Source organism: Aedes aegypti, chromosome 2 (assembly GCF_002204515.2).
Source record: "Aedes aegypti strain LVP_AGWG chromosome 2, AaegL5.0 Primary Assembly, whole genome shotgun sequence".
NCBI lineage: Eukaryota > Metazoa > Arthropoda > Insecta > Diptera > Culicidae > Aedes > Aedes aegypti.
The window spans coordinates 125,879,156-125,903,823 of NC_035108.1; the positions used below are offsets into that span (position 1 = coordinate 125,879,156).

A 24,668-nucleotide genomic window follows, 5' to 3' on the forward strand; every position below is an offset into this window, starting at 1 on the left:
TTTAAAATTGATTTCAAGGTGAATATGTAATATATACCAGGTTTTTTACCTTATTTGGAAACGTTGAACAGAAAGTATTCACATAAGTGCTACGTGAAAAGTGGGATGGAAAAAAACACGTACCACGTGAAAACTCACGTAACAATGACGTTTGGATAATTTTGGGTGTAGTGAAAGTTGCACAGCATAAACAAATACACATTGAACAAATTACACTAAAAATTTCAATTGAAAATACTCAACGAGTAAAAAGTAACAGCCATTTAAAAGTGGTGCAAGAAAAATTTTAACCCTGGACTGGATTTCAACAAGGATGAAAATCTCAATCTACCCTCGCCTATATTGACACTAGCTAGATTGATTTTTCGTTGAATTTTATTTGTTTTTATCCTCACCTTGATTAAACATCAAAGATTGGCATAGGCTGGCCGCAAGATTGTCAGTTTCCTTTTCAACTGCTGATACTCAACCGCTTTGTGATAATCGGAAACAAAAAATGAGATTCATTCGAAGCAGCTTGACTTTTTTACATTTCGCTACGGGAAGTTGTAATTTTCTCGCAAATAACTCTAAAGACGCGTCAATATCGTCGATTCCATACATCGGATCGTTTATACCCGTATCACAGCATATTTTTTTTAATTAATGTGAACCTCATTGAACCTCAATTTTCCAAAATTGACACTCTCCTGCTTCTGATGATCAAAAACACCAACGACAAACGGGCATCGTTGTTTGTTTTCTGTATCTACTTTCATGTCATCTTTATTGTACAATCATATTAGTGGTGGTGCGGTTATTTTGATGGTGGCATAAATGTCAGTGAATTAAGTAGAGTGAGCATGATTTTTTTGGTCCCTGATTGAAAGTTACTATACCGTACACTCCCGCACGCTATGTGAAACAGCCGATTATAAAAATCGAATGTACTTCGAATTTTTTCTCGCTAGAGTTAAGTATTTGTGTTACATTTTCATGATCGGAAGGTTTTAAAATATTCCATCGGTGAAACTTTGATTTTTTCCATACTAAAACCCATGAAAATAACGTTTTACGACGCATTTCAGCCCATACAAAATGTATGGAAAAAATTTCCCCGATGAAATATATTAAAACCTTCAGATTATGAAGATATAGACCAAATACTGATATGTAGCGTGAAAAAATCCGATGTACATTCTATTTTTATAATCGGCTGGTTCAGACATAGCGTGCCCCGTTAATTTGAACGGTACCTCGTGCAAACCATCGGGGTTAATTTTCAATTTGAACATCTAGGCACCCTAGAAACATGTTAATGGTTACCTCTTTCAATGTTTTGTTTTGATTCTGCGTTCCGTTTCACAGCGTAAAATAGGAAATTGAAGATGCTTTGCCAGAAAAAAAGACCTAAAAGGAACCAAAAAGGAACCGAAAAGAGATCAAACAGGAACCAAGAAAACAAAACAAAACCTAATAGGCGATAAGAGTTTGATTCTTCATAGCATTAGAGCAGACTTTTCTCTAAGACTTCTTGGGCTTTTTTTAGAATTCCTCGTTACATTACGACATACACGATTTTCTTTAGGATTTTCATCAGAAATTCATTCAGGAATTCGCCAAATTATTCAGACATTACTCCGGAAATTTCTAAAGGAGTTCATTTGGTGATTATTTGCCAAGCATATTCTCCACGAATTTTTCTAGGGATTTTTCCAAGAATTTTGTATAGTTTGAATACCTTAAAAACCTTGACTATCTCAAGGAGAACCACAGAAATGGCAATGCTCCAAAGATTCTTTAAGAAATCATCTAAATTCCTCCAAAAATTCTTTGAGAATTTTTTCAAGAAACTCCTAAATCCTCTAAGGTTTTATCGAGTGATTCAGCCATCGATTTCCCTGAGACATTCTTCAAGATTCCCGGTCAAAACGAATGCTAAAATTCAATCACTAGCTCCTTCAGAAATTTTTAGGTATTTCCTTCAAAATTGTCTTTCAGGATTTATGTAAGATTTCAGCTAAGGATTTCTCTAAAGATACCTTCAGCAATTGCTCAAGAGATTCCTTCTAAGATTTCTACAGAAATTCTTCCAATAATATTTTGAGATTTTCTCAAAAAAAAAATTGAAATTTATTTCTCAGGAATTTTTCTAAACACTCTAGGAAAGACCTTTGTGGATTTACTCAGAAGAAATTCTGTAGAAATCTTTAGAAGATCTCCTTTAGTAGGGGCCTTCCTTAGCCGAGTGGCAAGAGTCCGCGGCTACAAAGCAAAGCCATGCTGAAGGTGTCTGGGTTCGATTCCCGGTCGGTCCAGGATCTTTTCATAATGGAAATTTCCTTGACTTCCCTGGGCATAGAGTATCATCGTACCTGCCGCACGATATACGAATGCTAAAATGGCTACTTTGGCAAAGAAAGCTCTCAGTTAATAACTGTGGAAGTGCTCATAAGAACACTAAGCTGAGAAGCAGGCTCTGTCCCAGTGAGGACGTTAATGCCAAGAAGAAAAAGAAAATCTCCCTGAGTATGAACTGGAGAATTCGGTTGAAAGATTAGAGAAAAAATATCTGAAAGAAATTCTAGGATATTTAAAAAAAATTAAAGTAATGCCTGAGGAAATTACTGAAAGTAGTAGCTTTGGAGTCTCAAGGATTTCTTTGAGCAAACTCTGGAGAAATTCTTCGAAGCATCCGTTAAAAATTGCTAAAAGAATTTCTGGGAGAATAGTTAGAGAATCTATTGAAGAATTACTAGTAAGATCCTTGTAAGAGACCCTGAAAGTATTCTCAATAAGAATTCCTGAAGCTTTTCCTCGGGGAATCTGAGACGAATTTCTTGAAGAGCCTGTTGAACCCGTTATAGTTTCTGAAGATTTCTGTACAATTTTGCATCATGATTCAATGCAAGCAAAATAAGAAAAAAATAGAAACCTTTTTGGTTAAAATAGATACTTCAGAGATCACCATTAAAAATAGAGACTTGCATTAAAATAGATATCAGGTCTCTAGAAAGAAACCTACTAGTAGTACTGATTGTATGACATTTGCCAGAAAACCATTTGCCAGAATCAATTTGCCAGAATGATTTTTGTCAGAAAACCATTCCCCAGAATGTACCATTCGCCAGAAAGCCATTCCCCAGAATAATTGTTTTGGAAACAAATTTTCAACTTTGATATGAAATCTATTGATCGAAAAATTTATGGAAAATGTAAGGCTACCGAAGTATAAAAAATTATCATTTGTGTCCATGAGCAGAATGACGTTTGAACCATTTTTAATCTGAACGATGTGCAAATAAGCGGCGTACAAATTAAAAAATGTTCAGATTAAATGTGATCAAACCAACAGGGGGTACCCGGTACTTAAAATCAAGATGGCGTCAAAATCGAAGAAGGTCGCAAGATTTTTTCACTTAAATCAATGCTTTTATTTTTCATTCAAATCTAAGAAAACACCGACGATTAAAAACATGTTTCTTTGTTGCACAAAAAATGATGTTTTCATTGTTTGCACTCACCATATACGTCAAAATCGTAGAACATGATTTAGAAAATCGTTCATTTCATATATTTCATATTTCATTGCTCACCTAGTTTTTGTAGTCTATCTTACTCAGTTTTTTCTCAGCTTTCTGATTTTAAACGAGCGATGCACTAATGGTGAAAAAACGATTTTTCTAACAAAATTCAAGATGGCGACCAAATTAAAAATGGCCGCCAAAAATGTTTAAGTCTCAAATGAAAGCAATATCCTTCCTCTATCAAGGATGGAAAGAATCGTCTCTAGCGACTAACAACACAGTAAGGTACAGTGGGGGAAGTGTATCAGTGGGGTAAGTGGATCATTTCTCAATATAAAGCCTAAATACTTGGAAATGTTGAATGTTTTCGCACCATTGCTTCGTTTTAGGTTATATTCTTACGCCCACACTGATACTATTGCAAAACTGGTACTACACGTACACTAACACAAGCAAACTTGTGAGCTGCAAAAAGTAATTAATTTGAAAATTGTTTTCCATCAATCAAAAATCCATTGTATCCCTGTCTAAAATCAAATTCTATTATTTTTTTCGGCACATGGTGAGCATTTTAGTTCTAATTGAATGAATCACAATGGAAAATATGTCATTTTTATGAATAAATACAAATATATTGGACATGGTACACTAACCCCTACTTTTTAGTGGGGTGGGGTAAGTGGATCAAGAATAATTATCATTTATTGGCAGACTGCTTACAAGAATTTTAATAAGCTTAAGTACCCGCAAATGTTGTTTTCCTTTATTTTGTTCCATTCCCAGCTTGAATTTGTTAAATTGACCATAGAAAATTTGAATTAATCCACCTAAAAGTTTTTTTAACCATTCTGGTATAAAAAAAAATATAAAAAGAATAATAATTTCAAAATTCACAAGAAATTTTTCGTGGTTTATCTAAGCTGAGTTGTAAAAGAGCAAAATATACTAATTTTCCAATCGAAAGCATAGTCTCGTACATTATTTGACCATATAAATTGTTCTAGACAGATGATACACATATATTCATTAATAAAACAGAAGGTTTTCAGTTTGTTATTCAAAAGTAAATGTAACTAATATTTTTAATCCAAGAGTGCTTTTTGAAAATATCGTTAGGAATAATCAAACAATACTCCTGTATAACTTATGCGTATAAATGGATGAATTTTCTCCAAATTTTTCTAGTTACAATGTTTTTTTTTTGTTCTAATTAGTATAAACTAATATATACAAACTTTTTATTATATTTTGATTAAATAAAGATACTTTTTAATTTTAAAGTAATAAAATGTAACATTACTAGCACTAATAACAAGTGCGAGGGTAATATCATTCTTACTAAACATAATCATACTACATTTGTTTCGAGAACAGATTTTTTTTAATGGTGGTCCACTTACCCCACCATGGTGCGGCAAGTGGATCATTTGGCGCAAATTTTTAAGTCTCTCATTCTCAATACATAACAATCAGAAAAATCGAAATAAATGACGATTTGAAATATAATAGTCCCTTATTTGTTATCCACAGAAAAAAGTTTGAGTTAAACTATTCACGTTAGCTGTACATAACAATGAAGTTAACTATTGATTTTTCTGTATCCACTTACCCCACGGTACCTTATTTGAATGGTCTAAGAGGGCCGTTGTTCTTGCAAAAACATGATTGCAATACCTCATTACGCGCGCTTTGTTAAGATATATCCCAGTCAACATTTTGGTTGGTATAACATTTGTTATACATCATTCTATATGAATCAATTCAATCGTATAGAATGCACGAAAAGGCTATATACCAACCAAAGTGGAGGCTATATGCGTACTTGGCACGACTTTTTCGGACTTTCTGCGATCAGATATGCGATGCCACAAAATTTGAATGAAAATAAAAAAAAAACAATTTCCAGCGAGTCTCGAACACGGGACCTTTGAATCAGGAATCGGGCCCCTGACCACTGTACCACCAAGGGTTACTTATCCATTGGGTGATTTTTTGCCAATGTTAATACATGTTCCATGTACAGCTACACATACTTTGTTGTTCTTTGATGCCCATCTTCAGCAGATAGATAAAGTTTGGGTGGCAATTTTTGCTAAGTTATTGCGATTTCATACGATGCTTACTGAATTGATATATGATCTGTCAGTTTATATGACATAACGTGATTCTATGTTGCACTATTTACGACATGTTTTGTTGTCAACACAGATTGTCGTTTATGAATCGTATTGGGGATTTATATACAACTTGTATTGACATTGATAACGCTTAATATGGCATCTTGTGCAATTATGATTTTGGACGCATGAATATGTGATTTAGGATGCACATTCTTGTACGATACGTGGTTCACTGGGATGGAACATCTGATGCACTGTTTGTCGCGGGACAAAGCGTTTGTCGGATATTATAACATGTTGCGATTAACGTTAATCGGAACACATCTTCTTCTTCTTCGTTCTGGCGTTACGTCCCCACTGGGACAGAGCCTGCTTCTCAGCTTAGTGTTCTTATGAGCACTTCCACAGTTATTAATTGAGAGCTTACTATGCCAATGACCATTTTTTGCATGTGTATATCATGTGGCAGGTACGAAGATACTCTATGCCCTGGGAAGTCGAGAATTTCCAACCCGAAAAGATCCTCGACCGGTGGGATTCGAACCCACGACCCTCAGCTTGGTCATGCTGAATAGTTGCGCGTTTACCGCTACGGCTATCGGAACACATCCACGGCATTAATTTTCGCCCGAACCATGCCAGATAACCTTCCGGATCAAGAATTGCATACTAGGAGTCGAATCTCGGAATAAAAGCTTTAAAATCTTCCAAAAATTACGACTTCGCTTTGCGAACATTTGATCGTTAGCATACATGCAGAATGATGCATTATTCGCTTATCCCAGATTCCCACTTGCCCCTGGGTACCTTACTTTATAGCAAAAAAATCGAAATCTTTGGCTAAATCATTCTACATACTTCATGATTTTGAACATATCTCAAACATTGAAATCTGAATAAATAATGTACACCTTTAGCCTTTAACTCTTGTATATACTATTCAGAAGGTCTCTGTATCACTTCTGAAATAAATGGTAATGAGAATGGCTCGATTGGATATCAGAATTCACGAATTCAAAGCCGTAATTAGATCTTCAAAATACGTATCTGAGTCTATTTAAGTATCTACATCAGGGCCGCGTTTATCTATTAGTAGTTCATTTTTCTCATGCATGCAATTGATTGAATAACATCAAGGGAAAAAACTTACAAAACAAATATTGCGAAGGCTCCTAAAATTTTAAGGCCCAAAGCCACACCCCCTGGCCTCTCGGCTCACTCTAAGCCCAGTCCTGAAGTATTGATGCTTCGTGTGTTTTCTTGGTTTATCAGGTGTTCCGAAAAAGAAGATTCTACAGGATCAACGAAATAACGTTAGGGGACGGACCTGGTGTAGTGGTTAGAACACACGCCTCTCACACCGAGGACCTGGGATCGAATCCCATCCCCGAGATAGTCACTAAAAAATTCAGTGACGACTTCCTTCGGAAGTAAAGCCGTTGGTCCCGAGATGAACTAGCCTAGGGCTAAAAATCTCGTTAATAAAGATAGAAAAAAAATCACGTTAAATAGGCTGGACAATAATTCGAACCTGTCACCCTCTGTAAGGTTTTGCTGAATAGCTGCACGTTTACCGATATAGCTATTAAAACTAGCATAATTGTTCCATGTAAATAGAAAACCTCGCAAACATGGGACTGATCTGCGATTATTTGCAGTTTAGTAGGTAGGTATATGCGTCAACGACTAAAATGCTATGGATCTCTAATACAACGAGTTCAGATGATTGACTTCTAATTTACTTCTGACCCCTTATTACAGTACAGACCCCATTACAGTAGTCAATGATTTGATTACATGATAAGAAAACTGAAGATTTTTCTTCAAATTAGTCATCGGTTTTTACATTGAAATTTACATTTACATTGAAGGTATATGCAATTTAAATGGATTTTGCAAGATGTGGTATTAGTGAATGTTAAATGCATGACCGTTATGTTTGTTCGTCTGTAGTGTAAGGGAATTCAGAGCATAATACAAACTGGGAGAAAATTTAATAAGTCTTCCATTATTTGCAAAGATAATACATTTCCATTAAAACCATACATTTTCATTAAAACGATCGCAGTTGAAAGATTGTATAATGATTCATTATGAATGATAATTTTTCATATAATCGAAAGACGATTTTCAGTTATGAGGTAACTTTAAAAATTCACAACTAAACTACTGTTTCACATCATTGTAGTTGAAACTGAAATAGAGAATATTAATAGAAAACGTGGATGAAATTTAATGAATAGAGGTTTAACATTTATAGAAAAATCTGACATGAAGTGTCATATTAATACTAATTACTGTTGTATTCGTTTTGCTTAACTAAATTATCGAAATTATATGTTTCGTTTAGGATGTTGTACATTGCACTGTCAAAGTTACCTGATTATCGAAAATACTCAAAAAAATATATCAATATCAAAGAATAGAGCCTTTAATTGAAAACTCACGAATGTTTTTTTTTTTGGAAAATATGATTGTTTTATGGATTTTAAAATGTATAGGTAAATGGTTGAGAAGTTGATTATGCCCTTAATCCTCCTATATAATACTAGAAAATATCATAAAATTTCAAACAGTTTACAGCTTCAAGACATAAACTCCCCGTATGCAGTTCAAGTTTTAAGTTATCACGTTCTGTTGATCAGTTGCACGTAAGTTCAGCTTATATTATCATTTCGCATTTGTTCTTCACTAATTGTTTTTATCTAGATTCGCTATATTTTATACTTTTGTCACAGATTATTTTCCTTTCTCACTCCACAGCACGCCGCCGAAATCGAGAAAAAGCAGAACGAATCCGAGAACAAGAAACTGCTGGGAACGGTCGTCCAGTACGGCAGTGTCGTACAGTTGCTGCATCTGAAGTCGAACAAATATGTCACCGTCAACATACGGTTGCCGGCTCTGCTGGAGAAGAACGCCATGCGCGTCTATCTGGACGCCAACGGTAACGAGGGTTCCTGGTTCTACATCATGCCGTTCTACAAGCTACGCTCAGCCGGGGATAACGTAGTGGTCAATGATAAGGTCATCATGAAACCAGTCAACGCCAATCGGCAAAACTTGCATGTCGCCGCCAATTATGAGCTGCCGGATAATCCCGGCAGCAAGGAGGTTAACGTACTGAATTCCTCGTCGTCTTGGAAGATTACGCTGTTCATGGAACATCGGGAAAACCAAGAGGATGTATTGAAGGGAGGAGATGTGGTGCGATTGTTCCATGCCGAGCAGGAGAAGTTTTTGACGATGGATGAGTACAAAAAGCAGCAACACGTGTTTCTGCGAACGACGGGTAGAACCAGTGCTACCGCGGCCACTAGTAGTAAGGCTTTGTGGGAGATTGAGGTCGTTCAGCACGATTCATGCCGAGGTGGGGCAGGTCATTGGAATTCATTATTTAGGTTTAAGCACCTAGCCACCGGGTACTATCTGGCTGCAGAGATTGATGATGACATATCACGCACAGAGAAGTCCAGCAATTCTAGTCACCCCCAAGGTGAATCGTTCCGGTTGGTATCCGTGCCCCACTCGACGGATATTGCATCGGTGTTTGAGCTAGATTCCACGACAATCACTCGACCGGAAGGACTTGTGCCGCAAAACAGTTATGTACGGATGCGACATCTTTGTTCCAATACCTGGGTTCATGCAACGTCTTCGCCTATTGACGCAGATGAGGACAAGCCAGTAATGTCGAAAGTGGGGTGCTCCGCCATAAAAGAGGATAAGGAAGCTTTCCAATTGATTCCAGTGTCTCCTGTAGAAGTGCGTGATTTGGACTTTGCCAATGATGCCTGCAAATTATTGCAAGCTATGAGTACCAAATTGGAGAACGGCACCATATCACCAAATGAGCGACGATCCCTGATCGCTCTCCTGCAAGACATAGTGTTTTTCATCGCCGGCCAAGAAAATGAGCAGAACAAGAGTGATGCCCTCGATTTGACGATCAATAATCCTAATCGCGATCGTCAAAAGTTGCTTCGCGAGCAGTATATTCTGAAACAACTGTTCAAGATATTGCAAGGTCCATTCCAGGAAACGAAGAACAACGATGGACCGTTCTTGAAGATCGATGAACTTGGCGATCCTAAAAACGCCCCCTACAAGAACATCTTCCGGTTATGTTATCGGATACTCAAACTTAGCCAGCAAGACTATCGTAAGAATCAGGAATACATCGCGAAGCACTTCGGTCTGATGCAGAAGCAGATCGGCTATGACATTCTAGCGGAGGATACGATCACGGCTTTGCTGCACAACAACAGAAAACTACTCGAAAAACACATCACGGCTGCCGAAATTGAAACGTTTGTCGGTCTTGTGCGGAAGAACATGAACAACTGGCAGTCCCGCTTCCTGGATTACCTATCGGATCTTTGCGTGTCCAACAAGAAAGCCATTGCCGTAACGCAGGAGTTGATTTGCAAAAGTGTTCTCAGTGCCAAAAATGCAGATATTTTGATAGAAACGTTCCTGCGAGAGGTCGATGATGAACGGTTGGGTTATTTGAATGAGTTGGAAAGGGGTAATCATCAGTTCACCGAGATCCGGGAGGTGGACGAAACTATTGAGAGTGAAACGGAAGGGGATAAAGTAGCGTCCAAGTCGTCAGCGGCAGGAACTCCTAAGAAGCTAGATGAAAGGAAGCGATATGAGGTGGTTCTTATGTGGCAGAATCGGACGGTGAGTAAACCATTTTAATTTAATTTTTTCTAATCATTTTTTTTTTAATTTTTAATCTAAATATTATTTTTCGTTTTCTAAAATCATTCTAAACACGGTTTGGGCAAAGATTTATTTTTCTTCGCAAATTTATGAATTTTGGTTTTTGATTTTTATTATTTTTATTTTTGAACATCCCTATCCTTTGCAATTTTTTCTTGAAGCCTTCTTCTGGTTACTGAATTTTGACAATAATAAAAATTTGAGTTTTTACTATACTTTTGAAAATATGAATTTTTAAATTTTTTTCTGGAACATTTTTTATTTTCCGTGAAACTAATGGAAAAACAGATTGGAAATCATTTCAATACCATCAGGCTCTTCTTCTGTGATAGGTTGATCGTAGAAAAATATAAAAGGTACGATTTTTTATAATACACGTTAAATGAATCCCAGGCATTTGTAGGTTATAAAAGAATACAGTTTTCCAAACAATTTTCAATAATACAAAAAAGTTTCAAAAATCATAAAAAAACTTTTTTTATATGCGTGTTATGAGCCAAGGTTTAAGCCAAAAATAAAATCATTTTAATTTCCGAGCTACGAAAAAATACACAAAATCCTACAGTGTACCCCGCCTAAAGGCGGGGTTGGGTATTAGAGGGTTAATACGAATGGCTTATGATAAACCTCCAGGATTTTGGTCAGGTTGAGTCATCTCAAAAAATCCACGCAAAAAATAATATTCAATATCCTTGTATCCTTCAAAGTGGAGATGGACAAAAAAATCGAAGTAGATGAAAAAACAGAATTTAGTACTATACCATTTAATTCCACTAGAGTGAAAATCTCAGTTCTACCGATTTATATATAGGTATTCTACTAAACAGCTCGAAGATTTATTATCAAAAAAATCGAAGCCGTTTAAAAGATTCGGATCACTCAAAAGAACGAGTAATCCGTGGCGCTTTTTGAGGGAGAGTCGTTTCATTTGATCAGCACAGACAAGTCAAAAAGTAACCTGGAAAAAGAACAAACTGATGCACATTTTGCTTCTTTCTTTTGGTTCGGATAGGGCAAATCGTCCGAGTTATCGTGAGTTTCTGGGGAAGAATTACGGAGAATGATAGAGCGAAAGATAAGAAAAGTACGACGAATGTCGCGCAACAAAGAGTGAACCGCTTTTTTTTTCGTTCGCTCTTTTTTAGAAAGCTTCTGAGCCACTGAACCGATCAAAAGACCAGGTTCACTAAAATGAGTGATTCGGATAGGATCCGTTCACTAAAATGAATCGTTTTGCCCATCTCTACTTCAAGGAACTTACAAGGATTTCTTCTGAGAATATCTCCTTGGAATCAATATGAAATAACTAAGGAAATTATGGTTATTCCAGAAGTTTATTTAAATATTTTAAGATAACAAAATTAGGGAATCTTTATCAATCTTTCAGAAATGCTTCCTAGAACTGCTACAGCGATCCTTCCAGCAACCCAAGTAAATGAAAAAGTTTTTTGACCGCAATTTTTGGCATGGATAACTAGAAGGGATATGTACTTAAAAAATAAAGCAAATAACAGATTTTCAAATATCAAAACATACTCCTAGAATGATATTATCATACAATATTAAGCTATTTTAACAGCCGGAACAGTAATTCATTTTTATTTGAGGACTCTCCCCAAAACATTAAGTTCAGAACCGCAAAAAAAAAATCTAGAAAATCTCAGTTCCATCGATTTTTATAGAGATTATTTACAAAATCTTTCTGTGGTTCCACTATGCAGTTTTCTTCTGTACTATTCCATAAATTGCACACTAATATTAGATTACAGAGGTCAGTAAAATTTAATGAGTTTTCGGACTACAGAAAACATTTGAGCAATTAATCGCTTGATTATTCTTAAAATCTGATATCTAACATTTTTCATTCAAATATATTTGGCTTCACTGAATAAAGTAATCAATTTACTTATAAAAAAAATATAACACAGTCTTTAAAGTATTGATAGCCCTACAATAACTTTTCTATATTGCTCTGATTTGTTTCAGTTAAAATTTACTTTGATTTTAAAGTTTTGTCATTTTTATTATAATTGGAGTGTTGGGGAAACTTGAAAGTTTGTATCTGAATTGCTTTGAGTTTTTTACTGGTAGAATTTCAAGTAATATCTAAGCTGTGATAAATTTTTGGGTACTAGAAGCCCTAGAAGCTGCAGTCTAACTTTATCATTTTCTATGAAAAAAGGCCAATGCATTTTTTTATTTTTTTGAGTACTGTATATTTTTTATGACAAACAGTTTTATACAAAAAATGGTGGTAGGGATTGACAAAATGTCCCGCTTGTCCACGGATAGAGGGGATATAATTCTATTGCGAGATTCATTACAAAGTAAAATCTCTGTCTTTCAATTTTCACAGATTTTTACAATTTTTCTTAGAATACAGACTCATTAGTTTCTACCAAACAGGTTGAGTGTGTACTCTAGAAATTGAACGTCGATTGGAGTTCGTATCTATAAAATATCTGTAATTTGGAAAAAAAATCTTCTGAAGACATAAAGAAATGTATAGTATGAATTATTTCACAGAAATATTTGGATCCTGAAGAATTCTTAAATCAGCTCTTGATATTATTTCTGCGTTAATTTTAATAGGATTGTTTCAAACATTTGTTAGAGACTTTCGGGGTTATAAATCCTAAATCATTTTCTAGAAAAATTCCATGAAAACTGGTAAAATTTTGTTTGGGAGTTGCTTGGCATAATTCATGTAGAAATCTCTAGGACAATTTCTGATGAAAATACTGAAGGTGAAAACTGAAGAAGGTTTCGTGATATAACTAGACAAATTAGGGTAATTTCTGCAATAAAGTTTATATGAAACTTATAATAAATCGAGGTTTAACTCCAGAATATTTGATAAAGATTGGAGGAATGTTATAGAATTTCCCACATTAATTCGCCATTGTGGTTATTTCCTAAAACATTTTCTAGAAAAAATCCTTAGAAAATCGTAAAGGAAATTTTTAAGGATCTTTTGAGTATTCATGTGGAAAACTCTGGAAGAATGTCTGGATAAATCCTTGAAGTTATGCTTCCCAGAGTAGTACCTGAGGAAGAAATCTAAGTATTTCTGTGAAATTTATGACAGAAACTGAAGAAGATCTCGTAATAGGTACCTTTAGAAGAATTAGAGTAATTTTAGCAAGAAACGTAAAAATAAACTTGCAATAATTTGAGGATTACCTCCATGCATATATTAGACAAACATTTGTCTAACAATTTCCCAGGTAAGTTTCTTGAAGATGACCTTATGACAATTCACTGTAATTCTCTTGAAGGAATGACTCGATTTGTTGCAGGAGAATTTCTGGGAATAATCTTAGAAAAATACATACGGAAAGCATGCATAAAGCATTTACAAAAGGTATCCCTTCTTGAAGGTTTCTCTCATAGTACTTGTAGACAACAATTTCTGAATGACTTCTTAAAAACATACTTGAAGAAAACACATGCATTCCTCAACTACTGATATCACCGTAAGATTTCGTTAAAAACTTCATAGAAAACCCCTTTTTTCTTAATCATTGACAACTCAGAATTATAAAAGAATGTTACGAATATTTTTTCATCAAAAATCTTGAAAATTGCTGAAAATATCCCAAGGAAAAAGTTGGAAGAATTTTGGGAGGGATTCTTATAAATTTCTTGAAGTGACTTATCGAAAAATACTGCAATAATCCCTGAAAAAAATTTAAGTGAGAATAATTAAAGAATCTATAAACGAATTTCTGGAGTTTTCATAAGTTGTTTTTATTGTTACTTAGAGGAGTCCACCCTTATTCAAAAAAATTCTTCTTTTAAAAACTTACCAAATCGGCGCGAGTTGAAAACGTTCATTGTCCATGAATGACTTACAATCTCAAAAGATTGATGCAAATTAAAAACAATTATCGTGATGCTCCCATATTTCGTGCACACTCCTAATTTCACTCACTGCCATTTTATCCATATATGTTGTATAAATGAATTATATAATTGCATGTTGTGTAACTATGACTGAAGCAGAATTATTTAAAATACTAGCCAACCTTTTTTAGCGAAACATGTTTAAAATAACAGTGAGCGAAGTTAGGAGCGCGCGCGAATTACACTGCGGAACATGTTTTTGTCGCAAGCACCAAAATTTGCTTGCAGTTTGCCAGCTTGTATGTTTTATTTGCTGATTTTGAACTTAAGTGTATAACAATAGTTATCATTAAAGGTCATAATACTTTCGTTGCTCAATAGTTATTTTTAGATTGTTTAGAAAAGCATTGGTTTTTGCCATATAAGATAAACGAAGAATTATGTATGGATGATGCACTGCCCATAAACGCATAACTGTCCCATGTGAATAGGAAATCCAGCAAACATGGGACTGACATGCGTTTATGGGCAGTGCAAGCGTGTCGAAGAAATCGTGCAATTTCAACCAAATTATACATGAAACAAAGTTCTATTTTGCAAGCTAAGTGGATTAGATCACAAAAAGTTCGACCCTAAATCTACCAAAGACCAAAGATAATTTGATCCTTGAGATACGCAAAAATGTCATTTTTGTTACGCTGTGTTATGGGTGTTTCACGGTACCTCGTAACATTCAATTGAAGAATCCTAATGACGCTAACGTCAAAGAAATGGTGGCAAACGTTTGAAAAAAGGTTTATCACATTGCAAACGGAAATGTTATGAAATCCTTCTTGAATGTTCTAGACACTCCAATGTGTGGAAAAAGTTGGATGAAATATTTAGTTGTTAAAAAGCTACCGTATAAATCAAATTAAAAATTGACGGTGCCTTATCTACCATACGTTGCGTTTTGTTGACTGACCTATCGAGTACGGGAATGTACCAAATAAATATTTTATGTCCATTACAGCAATCGAAATCCATGAGCCGACTGGCACAGGGACTGAAAATTGGCCGCACGCACGACATATCCATCATGGAGTACTATCGGCACCAGCTGAATCTATTTTCCAACATGTGTCTGAACCGGCAGTACCTGGCACTGAACAACCTTTCGCCGCATCTGGACATCGACCTGATACTGCGATGCATGTCCGACAAAACTATTCCGTACGACATGCGGGCATCGTTCTGCCGGCTGATGCTGCATCTACATGTGGACCGTGACCCACAGGAACCGGTGACGCCGGTCAAATATGCCCGGCTGTGGTCGGAGATTCCTTCCGTTATGTCAATCAATGAGTAAGTCCTTCTGTTCGTTGTAACCATGAAAACTTCTCGTTGAGACCGGCTTGGTTTTTCATGCTGTGTTGGTCGAAAGTTGTTGTCCAGTCAGTAAGTTTAGTTTTAGTGAACCGAGAATAGTCAAAACTTGAAGGGTTCTCGAAAACGGTTTCGAGTATAACTAACGAGGGGTCTGAAAATTTGACCAACCGAATGCAGTTTCTTTACTTACTGTACAAGAGCTTTAAAACAAGCATAATTTTGAACAGTTTGCAAGACCTAGTGTAAATAGTGGGCCGATCTAAGCGAGAATTACTCCGATATGAATAACTTTACCAATATTCTTGATTCCATCCACGCTCAGTTACGACATTGAGAAGCAACCGGACAGCAACAAAGAGGCTGTACGAGCCCGATTCAACAAAACCATCGCCTTCGTGGAGGACTACCTGTGTAATCATGTGGTTTCGAAAATGTGGTTCGCCGACCAGGATCAAAACAAGCTCACCTTTGAGGTGGTAAAACTGGCCCGGGATCTCATCTACTTCGGGTTCTACAGCTTTAGCGATCTGTTGCGGCTCACGAAAACGCTGCTCAACATCTTGGATTGCGTATCGAATAGCGACGCTGACGGAAGTGGTCTCCCAACCGGGCATATCGATTGTAAGTAACGTTATCTTGGATTTGCTTAGTAATTTTCCCCCCATCCAAATAAGTAGGTACCTAGTTTTAGTTCACCGCCATCTTTCTAAAAATCTAAAAATATTTGATTAGCGATCGCTAATTGCAATTCGGCTTAGGTGATTGGTAGAAGCTTTACCTGTTCGTTGAATCGTTCTTTAATTCCTTTTTCCTTTGAACAAATGTGAATGAAGTTTTCTGAAAAGCTTTTACCTGTCTATCTTTCTAATCTTCTCGCTATTCCTTGGTTTGTTCTTATTTGCCCGAAACCTTTATGTTAGAGTGGTTCATTTTAAGTTTTAGAAAACTTTCGTTTTATTTATACTGAACGAAGTTGAATAGCCAAATCGAAACTTTCTCTTATGTTCAATCTTACGAATCGAATCGTTGTTAAAAAAACATAAAAAAAACTAACATGGAAAAGCAGCTACCGAGGATGGAGAACCACCGTCGTCAACATCCCGGAAGGAAAGCACAGGTGAACCAATTAGCAAAAAGTTAAATCGTTCCGCTTCCACTGTGGCTGTGCTGGCTGCGGTTGAGGCCAGCAAAGCGACAGATCGCTCTGACAGTCTATCGGAGGCCGCCAACGGTAAGTGTGAAGAGCTGAGACGTTGTTCTGTTGCCTGGTTTTACGATGATGGCTGTCGTTTACACTTTCTATAGTTGATTAGTCCGGATGTTGTTTTCCGTTTATCGTTATTCTATGCGTTTTATCGGTTCGTTCGCAACACCGTGTAGAGCACACTTTTGCAGTAGTTCTGAAACTGTTTTCTCAATTTGTTATAGGTTATTTAAATATTTTGTTTCAAATAAGGCGGCATCCACAAATTACGTAACGCTCTAGGGGGAGGGGGGAGTAGGCTGAAGCGTTACGACCCATAAAAAAATTAAAAATTTTCATACAAAAAGCGTTATGGAGGGGGGGGAGGGGTCAAAAATTTCCAATTTTAGTGTTACGTAATAAATGGACGCCGCCTAAGCAGTACAATTTTATTTTTAATTCTGTACTCGAAAAGTGTAGAAATCAAAAGCAAAGCTGTTACAATAATTCGCTAGTTCAGACTACATATCAAATGATTTTTATTTATAGCAAGTCGCACTGCCCATAACTGCATATTTACCACATTTGACATTTTTACAAATTCGAGTTAATACCGTGGAGAGACATCAAACGATGAATACTTTCGATCAAATTACTGAAATCTGTGATATTGTGCTAGAAAATTCGGAAAGATATTAAGTTGTTTTATCGCATTGGTCGCATAACAGTCCCATAATGTAGCAGCAATAAAATTCCTATCAGCTTTCTTTTCTGACTATTCACCCAATATGCGATATGAGCTGAACAAAATGTCATCCTCAAATAAGCTCGTAGAATTATCTGCATCTTTCTTATGTAGGTGTTCAATTAATCATCCTTTCCCATTCCCCAGTTTTCGTAAGGACGTGGCTAGGACATCTCTCAACTATTGGAGGATGCGTCAATCTTGTCTAAGAGTTAAAAGTTAGTCTCAAATTTCTAAATTTGGTAACGGATGGGAAGGAGGCAACCCTCATACAATGGTCTATAGGACTGTACCACCTACGAATTTGTGCGAAATGCTTAATGCTAATGTTAACAAAATGTCATCCTCAAATTAACTACTTTGAGTTATTGGTAGTTCTTTTAATTTTGTTTTCTTCCCATACAATGTTACAAATATGCATATATATGTTACAAATATGCAGATAGGTAGGGATGGCACAAATCTCCCAACTGGTGGGGAACGTGTCTTTGGAGCCGGCCTTCTGATAGGTAGGGGTACCGGGGGCAGTATGAACACCCGGGGCAGAATGGACACCCCCTGTATCTTTGCATATGCGAATAATTTTACACATAAGATGCAAACAATATTTCAGTTGCCTGTCGAAAGAGTAAGTTGTCCACTAAAATTTCAGAAAAATTGTTTTAAATATTGATTAAAAACAAAAAAATTGAGCATGATTTTATTGGGTTTGAAAATTATAACATTCACACCTCACCAAATAATGTTTCAGAGGCAAATGACTGCTAGTTGACTGATAATTTAGCTCTTGACAAAATGACAACACTGTTTTCATTGATGTTAAGATTTAAAGTAAGATTTATAAAAAAAAAAAATGATCTAATCATCTAAGTTAATGCAAAATACAATTTTTTCTTTCATTTCAAATATAATTTGTTTGAAAGCACACGATTTAATTTAGGTTGAATCGACATGCTTGCAGTTTAGTCAAATTTTGCATTTTCAGTAGTCAATATGTCAAAAACTACACATGCTATGATATTTTTAAAAAACGGCAATGGATTCGGCAATCTTTACTTTAGTAAATAGCGGCATTTTGGTGCTTGATACAAAAACATGTTCCGCAGTTTTACTCCAATATTCATAATTAAAAAAAAAAATTGAGAGAAGTTCTTATCAATATAGATTTTTTGTACATTTTATGAAGTCTACTTTACAATCATTTAATTTCGGAATTAAGCATACGAATATGTTAAGTAGTAATCGTTTCCATAGCTCTGGTAGGCAACTGTTATACACAAAAAGTAAGCGTGTGCTAGAATAAGGACGTAAGTTACATAATCGATTTCTCTTCATCGACCCTCTCTTCTGTGTAAATAGGTTACAAGATGCGGGTTTTTCAGCAGTTTTTAACTGCACGGCGCTAGGCAGCGATGCAATCTTGCGTCCTGAGGAGAAAATATGCTGACAAACTTGCGTCTTGTCGCCTCTATTCACAGAAGAGAGGATCGGAAAAGAGAAAGGAAATCGATCATGCGACTTACGCCCTTGTTCTAGCACACGCTTGAAATTCATTTAGTAATTTATTTGGGATTTTAAACGAGAATGAACATATTTTTCTTCATTAAGTTTATTTAACAAGCCCTACCATAGTGATGAACTAGTCGAACGAGTTATAAATCACTTTATCAACACTTCAGTAGTCGCGCTGTTGTATTTTATACAACACTGATGGAAAAACCTCGCTTTCCGTACACAACAGCAGCGTAGCCAATTTCATCAATCACAACTTTAGTGAATCATAGACTGGATTTAAACAAAATTCCTAACAATATGTTGGAGTACACATCTAATGAAAACCTGGGTGAGAATTATTGGAAGAAAATTCCGGCGTAAATAGTGTAAAGTTACCGTTTTGTCTCAAATTACGAACAGACTCATATTCCGAACACTCGGTTTTTGTATGGCGATGTGGCTGAAATGTTTCGCTGAAATGTGTCATCAAATTTAAAAGGAGGATGGCAGTCAATTGCAATTCATTTTTAACGTCCTTTAATCTATTTTATACCTCTGGAGTAATGATGATTCTCCAGTTTGATACCAGTATAACTAGCTTAGATAAATTTAATTGCGCACATCTGTCCATTTGGAAAGATGACGTTTTCGACAAAATTGTTCAGTAACTCAAGGACAGAGCTGGGAAATGTTCTGAAATTCACACTACAGTAGGCAAGCGTAGCAAATCACAGTCAGCGGAGCGAGTGAAACTCACGCGTATTGCTGCTGTAGGCAAAATGACTTGAAAATAGCAAAACACCTGTTGCTAAGGGCAACCCTAAACTACTGTAGAAAAATGTTCTATTTCCCGCATTTACAACCTTCAATGACACTACTAATTTAGAAAATTCATGTACCCAACATAGGCTACTTGATGAGATTCACAATTTTGAACTACTGTACTACACGCTAAGATGATAGTACCCATTAAATGCGCTTCTTGTACCCTTTTTTATGGTCAGTATGGGGTTGTCAGAAAAAGGGTATTTTTCGATGACATAAAAAAGGGTACTTTAACCTCATAATGAAGTATCCCAACTGACAGCAATAATGGGTAATTAATACACAGGATTGCACTGTGTTTTATTTTCTCGATTACATGCGCTTTTTGAATAGCGCCCAAACCGTTAATTTTAGCGATATAGTTTGTTCGGAGAAGTTTCATGGTATATTAAAGCGCAACTTTTGACGAAAAAAGTTTTGTGATCAATCCACCTAGCAGTGAGATAGAAAAACTATTTTTTCAAAACATTTAGATAGACATATGGTGTCTTCGGCAAAGTTATAGAATTGGTGATTTGAAACAACTTTGTCGAAGACACGATTTTTCTATCTCTTTTACTTTTTGAGATATATGCCGTTGTATGTGGATGGCCCTTAAAAGTCAGTTTTTTTTTTTGTATTTCAATAAATAATGATTTTCAATATTTTCTTGTATGTGAATGGCCCTTAAAATCATATTTTTTATCATAACTTTTTTCCAAGATTTTTAACATTTTTTGTGTTTTCTACAAAGTAGTTTGTCATAAAAAAAAACCGTGTTTTTGCTGAACATATCATCACCCTATCTTTTAAAGTAACAAAGTTATTCATGACTAACTCTTTTTTCAAGGGGTAGTTTAAGCCCTTATACAGGGCTTCAGCGCAAAATGGCGCAGACAACTCTGACAAATCATGAAAGTACCATACCTTCCCTTTCGGCAGCTGATAAAAACTTTTGTCTATAAGCGTCTTTGCATGGGTTTTTACTATCAAACAAATAAGCCTTAGAAAAACAAATTCGACTGATAACTCTTTTACTTTAAGAGATAGAGAGGTGCGATGTTCAGCAAAAACACGCGTTTTAAGATGTTTCACAACTTTGTAGAAGACATGAAAAATGTTGAAAAATTAAGTAAAAAGTTATACACAAAAATGATTTTGAACGAGTTTTTTCATACAAATTTGTGTACTTTATGTTAAAAAATTCGTTACTCTTTTACAAGATTTTTGACATTTTTCATGTCTTCTACAAAGTTGTTAAACATCTTAAAACGCGTGTTTTTTCTGAACATCGCACCTCTCTATCTCTTAAAGTAAAAGAGTTATCAGTCGAATTTGTTTATCTAAGGTTTATTTGTTTGATAGTAAAAACCCATGCAAAGACGCTTATAGACAAAAGTTTTTATCAACTGCCGAAAGGGAAGGTATGGTACTTTCATGATTTGTAAGAGTTGTCTGCGCCATTTTGCGCTGAAGCCCGTTATAAGGGCTTAAACTACCCCTTGAAAAATGAGTAATTCATGAATAACTTTGTTACTTTAAAAGATAGGGTGATGATATATTCAGCAAAAACACGGGTTTTTCTATGACAAACTATTTTGTATGAAACACAAAAAATGTTAAAAATCTTGGAAAAGAGTTATGATAAAAAATATGATTTTTAGGGGCCATTCACATGCAACGGCATATATCTCAAAAAGTGAAAGAGATAGAAAAATCGTGTCTTCGACAAAGTTGTTTCAAATCACCAATTCTACAACTTTGCTGAAGACACCATATGTCTATCTAAATGTTTTGAAAAAAATAGTTTTTCTATCTCACTGCTAGGTGGATTGATATCAAAACTTTTTTCGTCAAAGTTGCGCTTTAATATACTAAGAAACTTCTCCGAACAAACTATATCGCTAAAATCAACGGTTTGGGCGCTATTCAAAAAGCGCATGTAATCGAGAAAATAAAACACAGTGGATTGTTAGCAATGAAAAACTGCCTTTTTTATAAAGTTTTTCTGCGACTTGGTGTGAAGTCAAATCTAATATCGTTAAGTGAAAGTTTTCATCAAAATAATGGACGAATACTCTTTCTTGAACAAGTAAGTAAGTAACTATCTGTTAGTTTGATTGCAAACATCATTTATTTCGTTGCAGATTTTTGGATTCAAATGCGTAATATTAGCTGAACAGATTTGCCCGTTGCTGCGATTCCCTTGTTGCCTCTACGGAATACGGAGATATCATACACAATACGCGAAGGGATTTTAACAGTTTAATAAATGGCATACATTTTTAAAATTCAATATTATCCGTTGTATAAAGTCTTTTATTTCTGATTGTTTGTATTTAGTGAAGCATTTTCAACCATAGCCTCAATCTACAGCGTCGTTCTTGCAAATAGTGGGGTTTTATTACCCCACGGCGTGTATATGGGGAAGGTGTATCACAAAAAAATAGGCATCGTCAAATCTTTCACCATTCGAAAATATAGGGTTTTAGCTTCAATTTGACGTGTTCCCCAAAAAAAACCACCGAGGGATCTCGAACATTTTTTTTTAATTTTAAATTTTTGTTCCTTAGAATACATGATTTATAAATGTGATCAAAGTAAAATACAGTTTTATGCCTATTTAGCACGATGAAAGCTTCAATTCTAAATACAAGTTTATAAAATAAAGTTATATTAGGTCTATTATTATAAACGATAAAACTGTCCTATGTTATTTTCAGGATTTAATGAGCCATAGGACACTTATTTGAGTTCATGTGCTGGAGGTTCGACAGTTGGGAACTTATTGGTACTGGAAAAGTATATCGATCCGAGCATATAACTGTTCCTTTACTTAGTTTGATTACATTTACTTTCTTCTTGCTCTTCTGTCTGGCATTACACCTCTGCTAGGATAGAGCCTGCTTCTCAGCTTAGAGTTTGTTGAGCACTTAGTCATTATTATATGAGTGTTCCTTTGCCAATCAATCATTAATCCATTCGTATATTGTGTGTAAAAAATAGAGATGGGGAAAACGGCTCATTTCAGTGAACTCCGATCCGAATCACTCATTTTAGTGAACCGGATCCTTTGATCGCTTCAGTAGCTCAGCGAACTGAACCGAGCGAACGAAAAAAAAAAAGTGGTTCACTCCCTGTTGCGCGACACACGTCTTACCATTCGTATCTTAAGGTGAAGATTAATCGAAGCCAAACCTCAAGTTCTCAGGAGCACAAATCTGGAGAACCAAACATCCGTTTAAGCCGCGAAACGAAGGAAGGAGAGAAGGGAAAAATAATCGGTTTGTTCTCTTTCCGGGTCACTTTTTGTCTCACCCTTGCTGATCAAGTGAACCGACCCTCACCAAAAAAGAGCCACTCGTTCTTTTGAGTGATCCGGATCTTTTGAACGGCTCCGATTCTTTTAGCCCATCTCTAGTAAGAACCAATCTATTTTTTGATAGTACGGTCTATGAGACCGCGTGATAAAACTCACGGATGCCTTTGAAAGTTCCAAAACCATAGTATTAGTAAAAAAGGTTACGCAAAAACTACTATCTGTATTGGTTGCCGAAAGGAATGAATTGAAATATGATTCAACGCCATACATCTCAAGTGTCGGCAAAAATCTTTAAAAAATCCTCAATAAACATAACATTGAGATACTCGGAACAAGTGACATTCTGACGATCTTCAGGCATAACACATTTTTGGTAAAATTAGAGTGTCCTAGAAAGTTGAAGTCATAATTACAAGCATTATTATTCTTCTTTCTTGCGTGACGTCCCAACTGGGACAGATCCTGATTCTTAGTGTTCTTATGAGCACTTCCACAGTTATCAACTGAGAGCTATCTTTGCCAATTGACCATTTTTGCATGTGTATATCGTGTGGCAGGTACGAAGATACTCAATGCCCTGGGAATCGAGAAAATTTCCTTTGCGAAAAGATTCTCGACCAGCGGGATTCGAACCCACGACCCTCAGCATGGTTATACTGAATAGCTGCTCGTTACCGCTACAACTATTTGGACCTCTTACAAGGTTCATGTGTTCATGTGTAACATGTGATCTTTGAATTGAAAATTGCGGCACGTTCACTACCTTGTGTTACCTTAATGTAAAACTATAGTTGTGTAAAACATCAGACTTTAAACCGGAATTGAAAACTGCTTACTAGTATAAAAACCATTCAAACAATCAATATAATCAAAGATTATTTACTCATCACGTCATTATTCAGTTAAGTGAATTTGGAGTTTGTTGATATCATTAAAATGATTTGGATGTTTTCATGATATAATTTTAAAATTTAACAAAAATATAGTGGAAACTTTGGGTGCATTAAAAGAATCCTACTATTGCTGCAAGAATTAAAAATTTTTAAACAAGTAGAGAAAAACCCGACTTGTACTTTAAAGAACAAACATTTAAAATAAAAAAAATGTTCGGTGTCCCTCGGTGGATTTTTTTAGGGAACACGCCAAATGAAAGCTAAAACCCTATACTTTCGGATGGTGAAAAATTTAGCGATGCCTATTTTTTGTGATAATATTGTTCCATCAGACACGCCGTGTACCCATTTTCAAACCTAAGACCAAGAGGGGAAAATACCCATTATTTGAAGTTCAAGGCGAATACTCTTTAATGAGTAACTCGAGTTTACTCTTTTAATGAGTTAAACCACTTTTCTTTGAAATGGGTACCATAGTACCCATTAAAGGGTACCTCCATGTTAGCGTGTAGAAGAACCACGTGATTTTCGCAAAAACTCAAGCCTACTACTATTCCATTCCCAGCTCTGCTCAAGGGCTATCATTATTCTAGGCAAGAGATTCGAGATTTTGCCACCAAGTGGGCTAGTGGGCATGAAACTTTTGTTTTGTGGATATT

The 24,668-nt window shown here is 35.7% G+C and overlaps 1 protein-coding gene across 4 annotated transcripts in view; it reads left to right on the plus strand.

Moving 5' to 3' along the window:
- LOC5564815 (inositol 1,4,5-trisphosphate receptor) overlaps positions 1-24,668 on the plus strand; it is a 125,204-nt gene that overhangs the window by 52,328 nt on the left and 48,208 nt on the right. Inside the window, exons 4-8 of one of the 4 annotated variants that reach the window (XM_021842234.1) lie at positions 8,203-8,277; positions 8,390-10,312; positions 15,213-15,544; positions 15,891-16,189; positions 16,635-16,799. In XM_021842234.1, the coding sequence (XP_021697926.1) occupies positions 8,203-8,277; positions 8,390-10,312; positions 15,213-15,544; positions 15,891-16,189; positions 16,635-16,799 (2,794 nt within the window). Of the gene's footprint in view, positions 1-8,202; positions 8,278-8,389; positions 10,313-15,212; positions 15,545-15,890; positions 16,190-16,631; positions 16,800-24,668 lie in introns of all 4 variants that reach the window. The other 3 variants (XM_021842236.1, XM_021842235.1, XM_021842237.1) reach the window with 3 other exon arrangements.